The following is a 17,884-nucleotide window of genomic DNA, read 5'->3' as shown; positions in this document are numbered from 1 at the left end:
CGATCAATTCCAATTGCCAATTGTCCGCTCTCAGCGTACTGTATTGGCTTCAACCTGACCAAGGCATGAGATGATGAAGGGTCATGATCGGCAGGGTGGAGACGAAGCAATAAAGATAATTGGAGGCAAGAGAAGTGGAGAACGAAAGTTGTTGACAGGGGATTTGAGGATTTTAGTAAGGGCGGTCACAATTCATTCTGTGCCTTCACGCCGCCTTTAACTAGTTCTTGGGGTCCTCCTTCAGAGTGCACATCCTCCTCATCTCCTTCAGACGTCCAGAATCTAATTAAAGAATGATCGACAGCCGCTGATTTATTATCCCAAACATACTTGTGCGTATCTAGTCATGTGGAATTTGACAATGATAACAAAGAAAGTTCATAATTCGTAACACATCATCGCTGATGAGAACTCCATCTCATGCATGTTAATAGTAATCCCTCATATCTAAGCGCACTCGGAGATGTTCAAATACGCTCATCGGCTCACTCTGCAACGAGAAGGCGGCTCCCGACTTCGCCATTGATTTGGCAGAGGAGTTCCCTGGGTCCAAGCGACGAAGATATCCCACGAAGGCCGAGGTCTGTTTCCGGAAAGTAGAATACAAATGAAGAGCAGCACCTTCATTCTCATGGCGGAGCCCACTCAAGCCTTCCGCCGTGGATAACAGACTGAACGCAAGAATTACGCTGAAGATGTTATCTAACAACTTCGCAGCGTGTGCATGTCGTTTGCTCAAGAGGAGAGCAAACAGCATTTGATCGAGGATATCTTCGTGGTAGTCCCGGAGGCGCGGCACGGAATGAGCCGCTTCGATGGTACCGTCGATATCGCCACGATCAAGACAGCGTTCGATTCTCGAGAGGGTTGTTTGGAAGTTGGTCCAGATGGATCCAATGCCGACGTGGAAACAGTAGTCGCTGACTGCGAGAACGAAGTGCTGGGCGTCGATTCGGAACCTCTGGAACACATTTCGGATATCCCCTGTGAGGGATTCTCGGGAGGTAGAGTCACGAATAAGTCCTTTGACAACCGATACCATGCGAAGGAGGCGGAGCAGTTGCTTGAAGAGACGGTCGTACTTCTTCAGAGAGCGTGACGTGATGAGAGCTTCGAGGGTTTCCGGGGGTTTGTACTGTAGACGGAGGAAATCCAGTGCCTCTATGGCGTTGGGATCTTTGCAACGTTCAATCTCTTCATCTGTCAATTCTCGGATAGAGAAATTGAGGCCACCGGGAAGCTCATTCTCTCTTTCATTCTGCGCTTTGTCAGGCTGGTCGGGCTCCGTGTCAGAGAAATAGCAGTCTCCAAGAATCCCAATAAGAACCAGTCGCAGCTCTGAGCTTGCTGGGGGCCAGCTATCACGACTGCCTAGGCGCAATCCAGTGTGCACACCACCCCGGGCCTGTCCAGCCTTGCGCTCGCCGCTGTCCATCTCAGGATCGAACAGAGATTTCGAGAGACGCGAGGCAAATGAACCATCTCCCAATAGCTGAAATCGCCATTGAAGGTTCAAATGGTGCCGAACGTCGTGCTCTTTAAAAAAGGTGATGGAGGCATGAGAAATCGATAAGTTGAGCCTGAGAAGAAATAATCGGAGCAAATGAGAGATAGAGACTTGATGCCAAGTCTGGCCCAAATCGATTGCCGAAAGAGATGGAGTCAGGACCGGGGTCCCTGGCTTTCTGAAGCATCTGGCTGACTTTGTTGTTGGAAAAGGTCTTTTCGTCCATGACTGACCCAGAAACATGCTTCTCATCATCAATGTCAAATAGCTCAAAGGTTTTTTCCACGATGTCATTTGAACTCGCTTCGTCAGTATCCTGAGTTGATTCAATCGTATTTGGCTGCGCAGTCGAACCCTCTTTGTGATACCTCAAAATCTCAGTACGAAGGTTGGACTCGTATTCGAGTGCTCTTTTTTGAATTCGCTCGATATCTGCCCAGCTTGTCGCATATTCAAGGCGAAGTTGGCCTGTCCGATTGAGAACATCACGACGGGCAATGGGATGTTGTGGGTGTGATTTCTTGAGGAGACGAAGACTCCTTCCACTCTCGAATATCGAGAGCGCTTGGTCTTTGGGTATGAATGATGGCATGTGGGACCCAAGGTAGTTGTACTCGACTCGAGAAGGTGTTGACTTTAACCTTCCAGGGTCCTCATGACGTTCTTCCTTAACAAACGTGCGGCCACTCGCCAGTAAGTCATTGAGCGCTGATTCTTCAGGCCGAAGGCCGATCCAGCCCTCCATAAATCTAAACCACGGCGCCGTGACTTGAACCACGACTTCGTGTGCAAGATTCTCCATCCACCCAAACTTCTGCGCGAAAAAGGTGGCCCATTGGATAACACCCGAAATGACTTGAGCGTCTGTAACAGCTTTCTCCACTGCATCGATGAACTCAACCAGGGCGCCTATTATGTCTGCGCATCGACCGAACAGGGTCGTGACTTGAAGAAGCGAGACGACTTGTCGGGAATGAGCAAGAATTTGTTGCTCAAGGTTATAGATTATCACAGCGACGATACCACGCAGGGTGAATATAGCAGAAATATCCTCGGATTTGGTCGGCGGAGTCCTAACAAACACTCGTACTCGCTGCATATTGGTGCCGCATTGCAATATTTGTGTAATCGCAGCATCCAAAACTTTCAAGCTAACACCAGAGACACGAATGTCCTTCATGTATCGCTCGAAAGCCATCTTCTTCTGGTTGAAACGAAAGAATGCAGAGCTCCAGCCCAACCCAAGCCGTAACAGTGATCGAATAAAGATATCGTCTCGAACTAGGCGGCCAGAAATATCACGGCCTTCGGTGCTCTGTCGCGCAAGTGCCGCGTCGAAGCCTTTGGCGCCCGATTCACTGAAGTATGCCGACACTGGTTCCTGAAACGACCGATCCTGGTATCTCTCCCATGATTTGAGCGGCGCAATATGACCCGTTTTCTCCTGCAGTAAATCCAGATCCCATAAATCTTCTTCTCCGAGCTCTGGTAGTGGTTCAGTCGGCGCATCGGACCGAGCGTCTATCGAGTGGTCGATAATTGAATTGGACGCCGACTCGAGCTGCTCGGAATCGGTATTAAACAAGTTCAACTTCCATATCGGATCGATCTTGCTATCCGTATCCGTGGATTGGTGAATAAGAGAGCCCGAAACATCTATTCAGATCGAAAATGTCAATCCATAGTCTCCGGCTGAATCAACGGTTACGTACCAGGCAGTTCCGTGTTCCATGGTAGAGTCTCCAATGGTTGCAGAGCTTCTAGACTGAACTTTGAAAGCCTCCATAGACTCTCACTGGAGAAAGGGTCTAGCTCGTCAGAATCCATGAGCCCATAGTCGAGATCGCGCAGGAGCCTCGGACGCGTTGGGCAGATTGATTTGGTCCCGCGCGAACTGATATCGTGCACGGACCAGGCGATAACAGAACTCGCGAGTTGCTCGTCATTTCCTCTCTGTCAACGTCAATTCGTCTTTTATACCAATTTACAATGCCTCCCCGCAAGAAAGCGAAGCGCGCACATTCCGCTACGCCGCAGGATGAAGCTGCGGCGCAATCCAGTGCGAATACACCCGGCTCAAGCGAAAGCGCCGGAAAGCCAGAGCTCGAACACGATTTCCTCTCAGATCCTTGGACGGATGAGCAGGAGACTGCGCTGTTGAAAGCAATCATCAAGTGGAAGCCAGTTGGTGAGTCCAGGGTGCCATTGCACGTTGATCTTCTAACGGCCTTAATGCTAATGCGCGTTATACTTAAGGCTTGCACAAGCACTTCCGCATGCTCGCCATTGCAGACTACCTAAAGAGCCAAGGATTCGGTCCCTCTACGGCAGATCATATGCGCATCCCGGGTATATGGAAGAAACTAGGCACACTCTATAATCTCGAAGCTCTCGACGAACGGGTAATCCGCACCGAATCGCATTGAACCACAAGGACTCAGTCCAGCTAACCAGCATCAATTGCGCAGGAGAACTCTGTAATCACAGGCACTAACGATGATGATGAAGACAATCATGACATGTACTGCCCTTTCGAACTCCCGTACGATGAATATGGCGATATGATGTTCGAAAGACGACTAGCAGCAGAAGGATCCTCCTCCCCCGAGACTAGCCGTCACGCCGAGTCGCGTCGGGGCAGCACTGTAGCGAACACAGACGGTAAGCTGCGATACCGTTCTCACGGAGTCTTTTTTCAAGTACTAAACAAGCTGGATACAGAGCCTCGTTCCTCTCCGGCTCCCTCACGAGGTCGCAAGTCCACCCGCGGTACCCGCTCGGCTGCGCGCGAAACACGATCTACAAAGCTAGCTGTTGAGGTTGACTCTGGAAGTCAGGGCGAGGCATCCGATGAGGATGGAAAGTCGGATGGAGAGGATACGGGTGCAAATGATGAAGGCGAAGAAGAAGGCGATGAGGGCAGTGATGGGAAGGATAGCGATGGCGAGGAAGAAGAAGCCGAGGAGGAGAAGGAGGAAGAAAAGGGTGGTTCACGAAGCACACGGGCAAAGGCGTCAACGTCAAAGTCCAAGCCAAAGGACAAGAAAGCTTCGACGAGTACGGGCACTCGAAGGACCGCCCGTAGACGTTGATACAATGCTTTTTATGTGTACTTCTGCGGCTTGATACCTACGGATGGGCGTTTGTGTTGGTCTTGTTTCGGTGCATTGTACGATTATGGAGACTATAGGTTCGAAAGTCTACTGAGACGGAATTTTAAGGAGAACTTCACACTGTACAAGTGCATCGGCGTAACCACAAGTAGGTATATTTCGATCGCTATAGGAAGTCTAATGTCGTTCGAGAGTACAGAGGGAATAGGTCAAAAGGTCATAGTACAGTAAATCCAAGTAACAATGTACTTTAGAGGCGGGAGATAATGGCCGCGGCGTACTCGTGGGTCTTGGACTTGCCGCCAAGGTCACCGGTGAGGGTCTAGAAGAGAGCGGTTAGCTGGAGTCTTAGCCGGGTTCTGACGAGAGAAAACTCACCTTGCCCTCAGCCAGGGTGTCGAAAATAGCCTTCTGGATGCGAGCGGCGTGATCGTGGAGACCCATGTGCTGCAGCATCATAATGGAGGACAGAAGCAGAGCAGTGGGGTTGGCGAGACCCTGACCGGCAATGTCGGGAGCGGAACCGTGGACAGCCTCGAAGATGGAGCACTCGTCACCGATGTTACCGGAGGGGGTAAGACCGAGACCACCGATCAGACCGGCGCACATGTCGGAGAGAATGTCACCGTACAGGTTGGGCATGACAAGGACCTTGTCGTTGTAGGGGGTGGGGTCGGTAACGATCTTCAGGCAAGAGTTGTCCAGCAGCTCAGCGTCGAACTCGACCTCGGGGAAGTCCTTGGAAATGTCACGGGCAGTGTTCAAGAACAGACCGTCGGACATCTTCATGATGGTGGCCTTGTGCACGACGCGGACCTTCTTCTTGTTGATGGACTCGGCGTACTGGAAGGCGAAGCGCAGGACACGCTCGGAGGCCTCCTTGGTGATGAGCTTGATGCTCTGAACAACACCGTCCACAACGACGTGCTCGATACCGGAGTATTCACCCTCGGTGTTCTCACGGATCAGCACAGTGTCGACGCCATCGTAGGGGGTCTTGTAGCCGGCAATGGAGCGGCAGGGACGGACGTTGGCGAACAGGTTGAAGGTACGACGCAGAGTCAGGTTCAGGGAGACGTGACCCTTGCCGACGGGGGTCTAGATAAACAAATTGGTGAGTACATCCCACGTCGCAGCGACGAATCTCATTGAAGCTGAGACTTACGGCCAGGGGACCCTTCAGGGCAACGTAGTTCTTCTCAATGCTCTTGATGGCATCGTCGGGAATGGCGGTCTTGCCATCCTTCAGGATGGGGCCAACATCAACGGGCTCCCACTTGATGGGGGCCTGAAACAAGCTTAGTATCTCAATCGTGCGGCGAACATAGGTTTGCGACGGGCCATACCTTGGCAGCCTCGAAAATATCCTTAACGGACTGAGCGATCTCAGGGCCGATACCGTCACCCTCAATCAAGCTAACGGTGTACTTGCCCTATATTTCCAAAACATCGAATCAGTATTCTCGGCTTTTTGAGAAACATCCTTTTGCGCCAAAGTTTGATGGTCGACGTGCTTTGCGCGGCTCGCGCCGGCGAAGGAAAAAAACGAGATTTCGTGGGGGAGACGCACATCAGAACCCTTCTGGCCCTTGAACTTGGCGACGGCATCATTGGCAGCGGCAGCATAGCCGCGGAACTATCATCGGACAAGGGAATATTAGCCAATTGATATTGGGTGTAGGAGAGGGGGTGGGAATCTGGTACCTGCACAATGGAGGTGAAGCTGGGGGCCACGCGGACGGACCGCAGGCACTGGCGAGCAGCAGTGAAGTTTCTGGCGGCGAGCATCGTGAAAGGACCCGTCAAAAAGTTGGGGAAGGAGTAGAGGTGGTGGGGAGGGAGAAAGAGGAAAGGGAAAGGGACGAAAGAATCGAGTTTCTCGGCGCCGCCCCGATCCGACCGGGACGCAGACCGCATTGGTGGTTTGATGTCCCCGGCAGCCCGAGTCCACCTCCACCTCTCCCTTCGTCATTGGTGTTCGGCTTCACGTTTGATCTCGTTGCGCAAGGCTCGTTCCTTTCTTGGGAGCTTGTCTCTTTCGGTACCATTGTTCTACGGCTGCAGTCTCCTGCAGGAGGCTCTGCTCAAGCCTGTCACTGAACCCTTGAACCGCCCAAACCCCATTTCAATTCGTCCGGTCCCCACTCCACGCCAGCTCCAGCTCCCAGCACCCGCAGCCGAGACATCATGGCTGATATTGACGTGACCACTCATTTTAACCTCCCAGAGGAGTTTCCCGAGGAATGGCCGGCAGCGCTGGACGAGGCCGACCAGTCGGATGAGGAGCCTGTCCAACGAACCAAGTCCCGCCCCCGCAAGTCGCGTTACTTCGCGCTAGAGCGTACCCCAAGTGACTGGCGGAGTAATCTTGGATCTCGCAGAGGGAGGGAAGCTCGAGAGAATGTGCAAAATGATGAGCCCGACCCATTGGGTACTGGCGACAGCGTTCTACGGATCCTCAAACAGAGAGGACTGCCTCTAGAAGAGGAGGGGGCAAGCGATCAAGATTCCTGCTCTCATCGACCTCCTTCTCACCCGCGCTCTTCTTATCGCAAGCACACCACTCGGATTCGATCGAATCCCTTGTGGCCGGTTTGGACAACTTATCGCAGTCCATCGACCAGAAGTCAGCATCGCTGAAAGTGCTCGTCGAGGCGAACTTCGAGCGCTTCGTTCGCGCGAAGGCGACCATCGATAGCGTATACACGGAAATGAGAGATACGGGGGAGTCCCAGGAGCAGAGCCTGTCTGCTCGCAGGTCAGGGCATTTCCGGAGCTACTCTGGTCAGCACCAAGGCCCATCTCCTTCTCCTGCGAGGGCCGCGACCAAGAAGACCGCGCTTGTCAAGGAAAGCGAGTACGGCATGAAGGGCATTCGAGGTCCATTGCTGGAAGCCTCTGTAAAGGCGGAAGAAGTGTGGGGGCCTGCTCTTGGTGGTCGAGACCGAGAACAGATGCTCAAATCCGTGGTGGATACTATGGAGAAGCATCGCGACGTCTACGAGATTGGAAGCCACTTGTCCAAATCCATCCAGCAACGCGACTATGAATCTGTTTTTGAGGAATACACCAAGGCGAGAACGCTGGCGAACCGGGCGAAGAATATTGTGGAGCAGGCCTTCAGCAGCCACCGGCAGTTAAACGACCTTGAAACACATACGATCTTGGCCATGGGGCGAATGTGGACGGATGTTGACCAACAGATTTATGCCTTCAAAAACGACCTTTGGAGACGTCTCAGCGACGCACCAACCACATCGACTACAAGTACTGCATCGGGCCCTGTGGAGGAGCATATGGAACTCATTGGAGCCTTGTTGGAACTGGGTGTCAATGATAACCCTATCTGGACATGGCTTCACAGTCGCTATGAATTCCTCAAGACCAAAATTACCTCATTCTGTGAGCGCTGCAAGGTGGAGATCGAGATTTTGCGACGCAGGCTAGCCGCAGGAGAGAAACCTACGCCTCAAGTCACAGCGTCCTATCTTCGTCTCGCCCCTCGCGAGGTCCCTGCAGAATTACCTGAAAGACTTGATACGGATCATGTCATCGAGCTGTGGGTATGTGTCCAGGCTTTCCTTACTCGTCTTCTTTCGTCCCAGAATGGGTTGTTAGGCGAGGTGTTGGACTTCTGGGAGGTAGCCCAGTCCTTCATCGATGGCACCCGACAACGACTTCTACCCGTCGGATTCGAGGGTGAAAGCCGGAAGCACCACCATCTCTCTCCTGAGAACATTCATGAATTAGAAAAGGGGGTTGTGGACCTGGTCAATCTCATCCGCGAAAATGTCTTGTCTCTGTTCAATGAGCCTCCCACTGACGATATCTCACTCCTCTCCTCGCCCATTCCGCCGAGTCCCACAAGCCCAGCCTCGAGGGGTATTACGCCTACGGAGTCCCGATTCAAATTAGACCCAAAGAATCTACCCTTCCCGGTGCCTAAGAAGGGAGAGCCGTGGGAAGACTATGCATTTTGGCCTCCGTTCTCCAACTCGCTGAGTGGTGCTCATTATCTCAGCAAATTCCTTGTCATTGTTGGCACCGCCGCCAGCGAGATGGCAGCTTTGCGTCCAGTCACTAATTCTGGGCCCACTCGTGACTTCCTCAAAGCTCTTGTGAGTATCGCTCGTGAGCGATCTGCTCGAGTGGCATGTGCGACATGGAGCAAGGATGCAGAGATCTGCAAGATGTTGGAGGACTGGACGCGCGATATCGAGAATCGAGACTTGACTAAGATGCCCGGCTTTTTTGTGGCTTTCGAAAGTGCCAATCTCAGTGGTCTTCAGAAGATTCTCTACATTTCTGAGGCCATGTCCAAGGCGGGATCCATGGATGTCGTGACTCCACCTCCTGCCAAGATGCTTCAAATGGTCCGCACTCAATTCGTATCCAGTGTCTACAAGGCACTGAGTGGACTGGTTGAGAACGCCGAGCGCTTGACACCTTCGGGCGAGGAGAACGAGTGGGTCATTTCTAGACCTGTCATAACGAGTCAGGCACTTGATGCTGCTCTGTCTGTCCTTGCTGCAGACTCGGTGGATTCAACTGATAGGGTAAGACTTTCCTCCTGTCATGGCGCGAGCTCAAATTACTAACAGGAGATACAGAACGTGCGAATCCTCCTCACTCTTTCCAACCTCAAAGCCCTCCAGGCCGAATACGTGCCCCAGTTGATTGCCAACTTTGAGAGTTCATTTTCTGTCAAACTGACAGAAGAAGCCAAGACGGTCCGGGATGTTCTCAAGCAGATTGAGGACCGTCTGTTCCAGTCATACACCGAGCCAACCATTGCCATGTTGAATGAGACTATCACGAACGGCATTTTGGCAGCTGACTGGGTGCCATCGACCGATCGACCAGATCAAGTCCGTCCCTATGTCTACAATACCCTGTTGACCCTCGTGCTGGTGCACACTGAGATCACAACGACCATCCCGTCCAGCGTTTCGGCTAGTTCTAGTCGCTCCTCGCCAAACGCCCCGTCATCTCTGCTCTCTGCGGTGCTCACACATCTACTGGTGCATGTCTCTTCATCTCTGCTGGCAGCTTTCAAAACTCGCTCCAGCTTCTCACTCGCTGCCTTGATGCAAGCCACCTTGGATACTGAGTTTATTGCACAGACATTGTCACAATACTCAACCGACGAAGCATCTAACACCCAAAGCCAGATTTACGTGGAATTGGACCGTCGAACCACAAACGAAGCTCGCACCAAACTTCAAGCCGAGCTAGGAGAAATGAGAGTCGTTTTAAAACGACTGAGAGACCGGACCAAGGGCGAATTTGCCTGCTTCCGAAAGTCACGAAGCGGCGGTTCCAAGACCTCCGTTGCCACATAGCGTAGCTTTTTGCGATATAGCCAATATTCAAATATATTCAATGTTCCTCAATTTTAGTTCTATAGTAGCAACCGGGTATCACAGATTTTGTAGTCCACCTCTTTTCGAGCACTACTGACCGACCATACGCTGCACCCGGCTAAGCAACACATTGCTTTCCCTGCCGAGTCTCCTCTTGCCAAACTGATCCGGCCGCTTCGCGCGCAACGTCGCCTCTCGATCCTTTTGTTTCGCTTCGCGCTCCCGCTGACGCGCCTCAGCGGCCTGCTTGCGCTTCTCTGCGATCTCCATCTCCTTTGTGAAAGCCGATGGCTTGGGAGGGCGACTTTGTCTCTTGCCATCCTCACGCGGGCGGCGGGGCCTGGGCGCAGGTGTTGGGACGGGCTCAGGCTCAGGCTCGTTCAACATTGTGACGCGGTCGGGGTGAAGTCCTAGAGATGCGGGCTCGGGTTCAGTTCCTTGTGTCGTTCCCTCTTCTTCAGCGGCTCTTTCGTATGCGGACTTGGGTGCTTTGGTGGCGCTTTCTTTGGCCTTGATCTTGGCGTAGGCTTTTTTCACTTTGGCTTTTTGGATGAGGTCGGACTTGATTTTTTGGGCTGTTCATGGAGAGATTAGCCAGGCGACTATGGTCAGAAAGGAAACGAAATCGAATACTTACTCTTGCGACGATAGGTACCGTCGGGGAGATTTGCTGGGCCAACGCTGAAGCCCTTGCGCTTCTTGGCGGGTTCAGCGCCGTCTTTGGCGAAGAAATCGCCATCGTGAGTACGTTTGGGTGCCATTACTATCACCGAGTAATTTGTGGCTGGTTTGGGGTTGGAGATAGTGAAGTGGAGAGAATTTAGAATGGCGAGAAAAAAAAAGCGGCGATCTTTAAGTCCGAGCAACGATTTACGGTCTGGAACCCCCAGAACAAAGAGCTATGCAAGGTCCAGAACATGGAGTATTCTAACTAATCTCACTACTTCATATTCACTCCCGACTCTCAAACTCTTAATATATCAGATCTGAATATAAAAAAGATATCGGATTTTCCCGGTCCCGAGTGCAAACGGAAAGCGTATGATCTGCGATGAATCATCTGAGACCCACGATCATAACTACCTTCTCTCGGACTCTTCCTCCGACACTTTCCCTACACTTTTCCTGCTTTCATACGTTCGGCATATTTCCATGCCAATAAGTCCTAGCCTTCCCCTCTGACGGCATACCCGCTCATCTGCTCACACCGCATCCCACCCCACCACGGCAGGCCCGGGCCAGGTTTCGAAATAGCTCGCCACGTAGGCGACCTCCTGCAATGTCCGACTCAGCGTTTCAGACCTAGTCTGTCCAACCTTGCCACTATGCCTCTATTTCACGACCCTGATCGCCGGCGACGTTCCCCGCCTGACGAGTACGAAGTCGAGCCGTCCACCACAGGGTCCTCTTGGGACCAAACACAAACATATAGGCAGCATGAACAGGACCGATCAGGGCCAGCTGGACTAGCCCTAGAGCCGTTGTCTTCAGAACCTCAACCCCCCCAAATTTTGGACCAACGACAGGCACGAACTTATACAAAGGATCAAAGAGTCATCGCCCTGGAGGCTACAATATACTGTATGTCAAACACCCAGTTGAGCTATACTTTTTCTGGCTCTTTGTTTGGCGAATGTTCTCCTTGCTTCATCTTGGCTAACATATCACGAAGTCGCGGGAAAGTGGCGACAACGAGTTTCCCATGTCTCGTGCCGCTCCCGAAGTGTCAGAGGTGGAGGAACCAACAGAGAAGCATGACTCAGAAACTAGAGAATATTCGCAAATACGAGAGGAACTGGGTTCGCCGGCCGATATTCGTAGGCCTCGATCTGCTTTGCATTCCGGCGACTTCAGAGAAGGCACCGACATCTCTACACAACATGCTCCACCGTCACCTCGGCCTCATTTCGCTGAGCGATTTCCAACTGCTCCATTTCCCGATTTAAGTACCTCTCCTACAACGCCATGGTTTGGTGCATCAGTTTTCCAAACCCCGGCACAGCGCCCCCCATTCGATGATCATCGTGAGCTGATAACGCTCCAAACCCGGGCTCGAGCACCATCTCTCGGGTCTTTCTCTTCGAGTTATGTTCTCAAGGCTCCAACAAGCCCTCTGGTACACCAGGCCAACAATACCGATCTAGACTTTTCGCCTCGGGTTGATTCGGGAGACCCTCCTGAGCTTATCGACAAAGCGAACCGACGTCGGACTCTACCTCCTGAGTCCTTTCGGCACCTCCAATCATCCCCACCGAATTCGCGGGCCGTTAGCATTCGTAATCCTTATCAACCAGGTCGTCACGAGGGATTATTCCAGCCACAGCACTTCCCTCGCCGATCTCTGACGTCGGCGTATAGTCTTCAACTTGCTCCGACCAATAATGCTGCTGCGTATCGGGCAAGGAGGCCGTCTTTTGCCTCTGAGCTTTCTGCGAAGCCTCATGCCCCGATGGTAGGATCCTACGAAGAGTCACTCCTAAGAGGCCGAATGTCTATGAGTCCTTCCAAACCACTGGATTTTACGGCGCAAATCGGGGTCCTCGGAAAGGGAAAGTGCAAGGGACACCTAAAATGCCCTCCACATGTCACGGTGCCTTTCCCCGCTGTTTTCTACAGCTATCCAACTTCTGGAAATGACCGTTCCATTGCGGATGACAGCCCTAGTCCGTATGTGGGCCATATTGACCTGGAGAACTCGCTAGCCAAAAATGAGTCAAGTACGACCAGGCGTCGTAAACGACATGTCAGTCCTACAAAACCCCAAGAAGATACTGTCATGCTTGAGACAGGTGCAGCCCGAACTACCGATGTTGACACCCGACGTCGCCGAGAAAAGAAGACCCGCAGAGCGGAATCTCCTAAATGCCCCCCAGGCGGGTGCTATCGAATCCCTCAGCAGGGACAACTTCAAATTATAATCAAGAACCCACACAAGACCGCAGTCAAGCTGTTTCTTGTGCCTTACGACCTCGCCGACATGGAACCTGGCACCAAGACCTTTATCAGGCAGAGAAGTTATTCGGCGGGCCCGATAATCGACATGCCGTTGAGTGCACGGAAGAATTTTGGAACTGATCGCCCTGAGGCCTCCTTGAACGCCACCGAAGATCCTCGAGACAAGCCCGTTTTGCGCTATCTCATCCATTTGAACATTTGCTGTCCGGCGCGCGGTCGCTTCTACCTACACTCCAGTGTTCGAGTGGTGTTTGCCAACCGCGTACCAGACGGTAAGGAGAAATTGCGCAACGAGATTCAACTACCAGAGCCCCGATACACTCCGTACAAGCCTACTCGGGACTCGAGTCTCTCGGGATCCACCAGCAATGCGCGATTGGCAATCGAGAAAGCTTCTCGCAGACGGAGCGTCGGTCAGGGCACAATTCCACTTCTCCGCCCACATGTATCCTCACCGAGCGACGGTCCACTGCACTGGACTGCAGCCGAAGCCATGGGACTTACAAATTCCTCGCACTTTTCTTCAGAACATGATTCCGCCGTTTACAACAAGCTCAACAAGGGTGATGTTGGATACGGAGGATTTCCATACTCGTCTTCAAATGCAGGTTCCGAGAACGGCGAGAGCCTACTTGCCAAGCGACTTCGCGGCTTAGATGTGCATAAGCAAGAAACCAATGACAGTAATTGAGTGCTCTACCTCAACACGGGCTCACAAGGATACACCTCGCCATAATATCCACTCTGCCACCGGTATAATACTGACGTACACTGCCCGCTTTGACTCAAATTTGACCAACTCATATATACCCACTGCAAATGAACAGTGAAAGCATGCCAGTCCGTAACCATGCTAAATACTAACCATCAATCTCAAGCATCTCTCATTTCTCTTGTGACCTGGCCGTCGCACTTGCATGTCGCTGTGTTTTCTTTTGAACCGGATACGCCTGGCGCATGGGTCTTTGGACATATACCCCCTTCTTCGACTTTCTTTTGGCCGTTTATTTCTCAGTTTTATAGTTCGCCTCATCTCTCATCTCTCGTCTGCTTTTATAGTGTTGAAGGATTGCATTCAAGTGTTTACCCATAGCATTTCTTTACTCTGTTTGGTGGAGATTTGGATTTCATAAGCATTTCAATGACATTCAAATTTAATTTCCGGTATTTCGTCAAATAATAAGCTATCCAATCTACTGCGTTTACGGGTATATTACGTGTCAATAAAAATAGGGAGATAGGGAAGGCAGAAATTTATTCTTGCATATATCTACAGAGGGCGCTAGGTACAGCAAAAGTATTAAAAAGGATTGAGAAACAAGTTTCCACCAGGACACAAGAGACTTCAGACCTCGAATAGAAGAAGATCTTCTACCGCAATTAGTACCAATGGTCTCGACTCGAGTCAAAGCGAGGTTTACCCGGCGTGCTCAACAATCTCGTTGACCAGAACACCATCCTTGATGTAGCTCTTGATCTGCTCGGGAAGGGGGCACTCCTTGGTATCCTCATCAGTTCCTTCCTTAGGAGGAAGCATGATGTTGACAGCAGTGGATTTGCTGGTGAAGATCTCAGTAGTGAGACTCTGGGGGCCGAGATAGATAGTAGCACCGTCAACCTGATCCAACAGAACAGTCGGCACGAAGCCGTCAACTTGCAAAGCAAACTTGGGGGACTTGATCACATCGAGACTGCTAACGAGCGAATCAACAATGATAGAAAGACCAGTGCAGTTGTCGATGGCGATGGCATTGGCCTTGCTGGAGACCTTGATGATGGCCTTGTTGCAGCGCGAGATGAGAATCGACTGACTCTGCTTCGCGGGGATCTCGATGATCTCGGTAGGGCCCTCGAAGTTTTCGACGAGCCACTTGTTGCCCTCCAGGTCTTTGCGCGGGGGCTTGCGTGCACGCATGCTTTCGGGCTTGGGCTTCTTGCCTGGGGGAGCGGGAGATTTGCCCCTGGAGGAGCTGGAGCGATCGGAGGCCATTGAGCCAGCGCGCAGGTTGGGGTTCTTATGTGTCATCTCTGATTTCTCGACCTTGCGCAGACCTGAGGTGATTGCCTCGCCCTGATTGAGCTGGTCAAACACAGCGGACATATCTGCCGCCGGGGCAGCGGGGGCCGGGGCCGGGGGAATGCCTGGGGGAGGGGGAGGCGGGGGAGCACCACCGCCGGGGGCTTTAACTGTTGGAACGGGGGGAGGGGGAGGAGGGGGGACAACGCCAGTAGGCGCAGGCGCGGAGCCACCCTTGATCTCTTTCAACGCCTCCAATGCGTCAACACCAGAGTCGTTGTTCCACGTCAAACCCTTGGGGTAGTGCTTCTTAAGGTAGGCAGAGAGTGCCTTGAAGTTCTGGTAGTAAGCTTGAATGTATTCGATGTGTGTGCGGTCCCTATCAACTGTTAGTTGGTGTCCGAGTCCAACCGAAAAGAACAAACTTACTTCTCCTTGTACTCCTTCAGCACCTTGTTGCCGTAGTACTCAATACCGCCCATCATCTCAGTGACAAACTCCGCAGGCTTGCTCTCAAAGAACCAACCCAGCGCAACAATACCCTCCGAAATAGCGCTCAGGTGGTTGAAAAGTGGCGACGCGCGAGCATTTTCGCGAATGTTGTTGATACTGTCCGAGGCCTTGTGGAGATCGGTCATGAGCTCTGCGGGCTGGTGCTCGGGCTTCTTAGCCTTCGTCGAGACGTAAAGGTAGGTGCGCTCGGCCTGGAAGGCTTGCAGAACTGCTTTGGACTATAGGCCGCAGTCAGAAATTGTATATATATGAGAATCATTCGTACTAGCTCACCTGCTGTGCCACCTCACCGCCAATCTTCGCACCCAAGTCTACGAAATTCTGAACATCCTTCTTGATCAATGCGTCAAAGTCTTGGATCTGCTCCGGGATCTGCGCCGGCGCGGGTGCTGCGGGCGGAGGAGGAGTGGCCTTTGGAGGTTCGGGGGTCGCGGGGGCTGCTGTAGAGGAATCGCCCATGTTCTTTGAGACACTAGGGTCATCTAGGGACATGGCCATATCCTCCAAGCGTGAGGTCGCAGCCTCGAGCCTAGTAGGTACATTGTCAGTCCACTCATCAGGGAGCCTGTAGCACAGCTTGGACGAGATTGAAATGCTAATCAAACGCATATCCAGCCATGTATTGGTCGACTCCACTAGCGAAGAGCATACTTACCGCTTGATGAGGGTGGTGAAATTATGCATATGGCCGCCGCTCGCCATGATAGGCAACACGTTGCTCAAAGGGGTAGAGGAAGTCGGCTGAAAAGGGGTCCGTTTTGGGGAAGGTGTAGGTGACCGGAGACTTCTTTTGGTGGAAGATCTTGTCCCTTGCAATCCACAGGTACACCGGGGGAGTTGAAGATGAAGAAGACGAAGTGTCTGGAAGCTCCTGAGGTCCCAGCTCCAGGCCCGCAACGGTATGTATGTATGTTACGTCCGAGCCATATCCGCGGGATGACGTCTTCGTGTATATTTGGTATTTTGATTACCCGCTCCACTTCTCTTTGCCCGAGACACTTGATACACCTGATGTTCATGTTCATTCTCTCACCTAGTACCATTGGCGTCACACTTTCCTTCGAGCATGGCTGTAAATGCATCAGAGATAGCCCAGACGGACGACATTGAGTTCTGCACGCTCGGAATGTTTATTCTTGGTATGCTTATCATCTTTGAAGACCCCGCGGATCCAACGCTCACAGTGCATTGCGCAGATGACATTGACTTCGGAGGTTCCAGACCTCGTGTCAAAAACATCCTTGGAGGTGCTGCTTCTTTCGCAGTCGTAGGAGCCCGCCTAGTAGCAGGCGCTCCATACGCACGGTCTGTGAGCTGGATTGTGGATGTTGGCTCTGATTTCCCACCGGAGACTCTTGCTGTTATAAAGTCTTGGAATACGGGTTGTGTGATTAGAGAGAATCATCAAAGGCTTACTACGAGAGCCTGGAATGGCTATCATCCCGATGAAAAGCGAGGTAAGTTGAGCAACAAGGTTGGACCTGCCTATCAATGACCGATATAGACTTCAAATACTTGACCCCAAAGCTGAGGCTGGAGCCTTCGATGCTCTCGGAAACACAGGTGTGGTCTCGCACATTCCATATGGTCTGCTCTGCATCGCGCTGCATGTATATAGTGGAAGATATCCTGCGTCAACGAGAAGAGCTGCGAAGCGCGGGCCGGGCACCTTCTACTAAGCATGCTGCAGAGCGGCCTATTTTCGTCTGGGAGCCGATACCCGATCTTTGCACGCCCGAAGAGCAAGAAAAATTCTTTGAGGCTAATCGGGTCGTGGACGTGGTTAGCCCGAATCATATGGAACTTGGGATGATGTTCGAACAACCTGGTTGGACCGTGGATAACGAGCAAAGCCAGAGCCTCGTTCAGAAGATTATTAATTCTGGCATTGGACCTAACGGTGACGGTTGCCTGGCTATCAGGGCAGGTAAAGAGGGAAGCTACGCCTACTCGAGAGATCAGAAAATCTGGCTACCGGCTTATCACAAAACCGATGCCTCGGGGTCTACGGTGGTCCTGGATCCTACAGGTGCTGGCAATTCGTTCCTCGGCGCACTAGCCCAGGGAATGGTGACTGCTGGTCGTGAACCGTTCGAGGTCATTCAGTCCGTCTTGTCACCCTCCGAGAGCTGGAGCAAAGCCATGAAGGCTTGGGGCAATCGTCAAGATCTCCCCCTGGCGCTCATCTGCGCGACTGTCGCAGCGGGCTTTGTGGTGGAGCAAATTGGCGTGCCACAGATTTCTGTATCAGGGAATGGCAAGGAATTGTGGAATCAGTCTGAATTCACGGAACGGGTCCGCCTGTACACGCAGCGATTGTATGGGACCGTGGAAGAGTCTCCCCAAAGACACCTGTTGACCAATTGATCAATGGCTGATCAAGGAACGCCCTTCTATTGTCGTACAGCCACAGGGA

The 17,884-nt window shown here is 52.2% G+C and overlaps 8 protein-coding genes across 8 annotated transcripts; 4 read left to right on the top strand and 4 right to left on the bottom strand.

Annotated features, from left to right (window-relative positions):
- Nucleotides 1-427: 427 nt before the first annotated feature.
- N7443_001183 (tubulin gamma complex associated family protein) lies at nucleotides 428-3,334 on the bottom strand (the record flags this gene model as incomplete). The annotated part of the gene is made up of 3 exons (XM_056881239.1): nucleotides 428-1,702; nucleotides 1,749-3,163; nucleotides 3,220-3,334. The coding sequence occupies 3 exons, from the start codon at nucleotides 3,332-3,334 to the stop codon at nucleotides 428-430; spliced, it is 2,805 nt and encodes a 934-aa protein (XP_056746477.1).
- A 162-nt stretch (nucleotides 3,335-3,496) lies between these two features.
- On the top strand, nucleotides 3,497-4,599 carry N7443_001182 (EAF7 family protein; the record flags this gene model as incomplete). The annotated part of the gene is made up of 4 exons (XM_056881238.1): nucleotides 3,497-3,695; nucleotides 3,764-3,909; nucleotides 3,976-4,168; nucleotides 4,229-4,599. The coding sequence occupies 4 exons, from the start codon at nucleotides 3,497-3,499 to the stop codon at nucleotides 4,597-4,599; spliced, it is 909 nt and encodes a 302-aa protein (XP_056746476.1).
- A 271-nt stretch (nucleotides 4,600-4,870) lies between these two features.
- Nucleotides 4,871-6,408, bottom strand: N7443_001181 (isocitrate dehydrogenase (NAD(+)) IDH2; the record flags this gene model as incomplete). The annotated part of the gene is made up of 6 exons (XM_056881237.1): nucleotides 4,871-4,942; nucleotides 4,999-5,718; nucleotides 5,786-5,908; nucleotides 5,967-6,053; nucleotides 6,191-6,256; nucleotides 6,325-6,408. 6 exons carry the CDS (start codon nucleotides 6,406-6,408, stop codon nucleotides 4,871-4,873), a joined length of 1,152 nt encoding a protein of 383 aa, XP_056746475.1.
- A 399-nt stretch (nucleotides 6,409-6,807) lies between these two features.
- On the top strand, nucleotides 6,808-9,962 carry N7443_001180 (exocyst subunit SEC5; the record flags this gene model as incomplete). Its single annotated transcript, XM_056881236.1, has 3 exons — nucleotides 6,808-7,051; nucleotides 7,108-9,176; nucleotides 9,231-9,962. The coding sequence occupies 3 exons, from the start codon at nucleotides 6,808-6,810 to the stop codon at nucleotides 9,960-9,962; spliced, it is 3,045 nt and encodes a 1,014-aa protein (XP_056746474.1).
- A 111-nt stretch (nucleotides 9,963-10,073) lies between these two features.
- N7443_001179 (uncharacterized protein) lies at nucleotides 10,074-10,744 on the bottom strand (the record flags this gene model as incomplete). The annotated part of the gene is made up of 2 exons (XM_056881235.1): nucleotides 10,074-10,558; nucleotides 10,621-10,744. The coding sequence occupies 2 exons, from the start codon at nucleotides 10,742-10,744 to the stop codon at nucleotides 10,074-10,076; spliced, it is 609 nt and encodes a 202-aa protein (XP_056746473.1).
- Nucleotides 10,745-11,685: 941 nt separating this feature from the next.
- Nucleotides 11,686-13,629, top strand: N7443_001178 (uncharacterized protein; the record flags this gene model as incomplete). The annotated part of the gene is made up of 1 exon (XM_056881234.1): nucleotides 11,686-13,629. The coding sequence occupies one exon, from the start codon at nucleotides 11,686-11,688 to the stop codon at nucleotides 13,627-13,629; it is 1,944 nt and encodes a 647-aa protein (XP_056746472.1).
- A 726-nt stretch (nucleotides 13,630-14,355) lies between these two features.
- On the bottom strand, nucleotides 14,356-16,170 carry capA (adenylate cyclase-binding protein; the record flags this gene model as incomplete). The annotated part of the gene is made up of 4 exons (XM_056881233.1): nucleotides 14,356-15,334; nucleotides 15,385-15,686; nucleotides 15,742-15,997; nucleotides 16,124-16,170. The coding sequence occupies 4 exons, from the start codon at nucleotides 16,168-16,170 to the stop codon at nucleotides 14,356-14,358; spliced, it is 1,584 nt and encodes a 527-aa protein (XP_056746471.1).
- A 364-nt stretch (nucleotides 16,171-16,534) lies between these two features.
- Nucleotides 16,535-17,835, top strand: N7443_001176 (Peptidase S10 serine carboxypeptidase; the record flags this gene model as incomplete). Its single annotated transcript, XM_056881232.1, has 2 exons — nucleotides 16,535-16,925; nucleotides 16,973-17,835. The coding sequence occupies 2 exons, from the start codon at nucleotides 16,535-16,537 to the stop codon at nucleotides 17,833-17,835; spliced, it is 1,254 nt and encodes a 417-aa protein (XP_056746470.1).
- Between the last annotated feature and the right edge of the window lie 49 nt (nucleotides 17,836-17,884).

The sequence above is a fragment of the Penicillium atrosanguineum genome (assembly GCF_028827265.1).
Source record: "Penicillium atrosanguineum strain IBT 20685 chromosome Unknown utg000001l_segment0_segment0, whole genome shotgun sequence".
NCBI lineage: Eukaryota > Fungi > Ascomycota > Eurotiomycetes > Eurotiales > Aspergillaceae > Penicillium > Penicillium atrosanguineum.
Note: the sequence above shows the minus strand (reverse complement) of the source record. Positions and strands in the feature narration are given on the sequence as shown.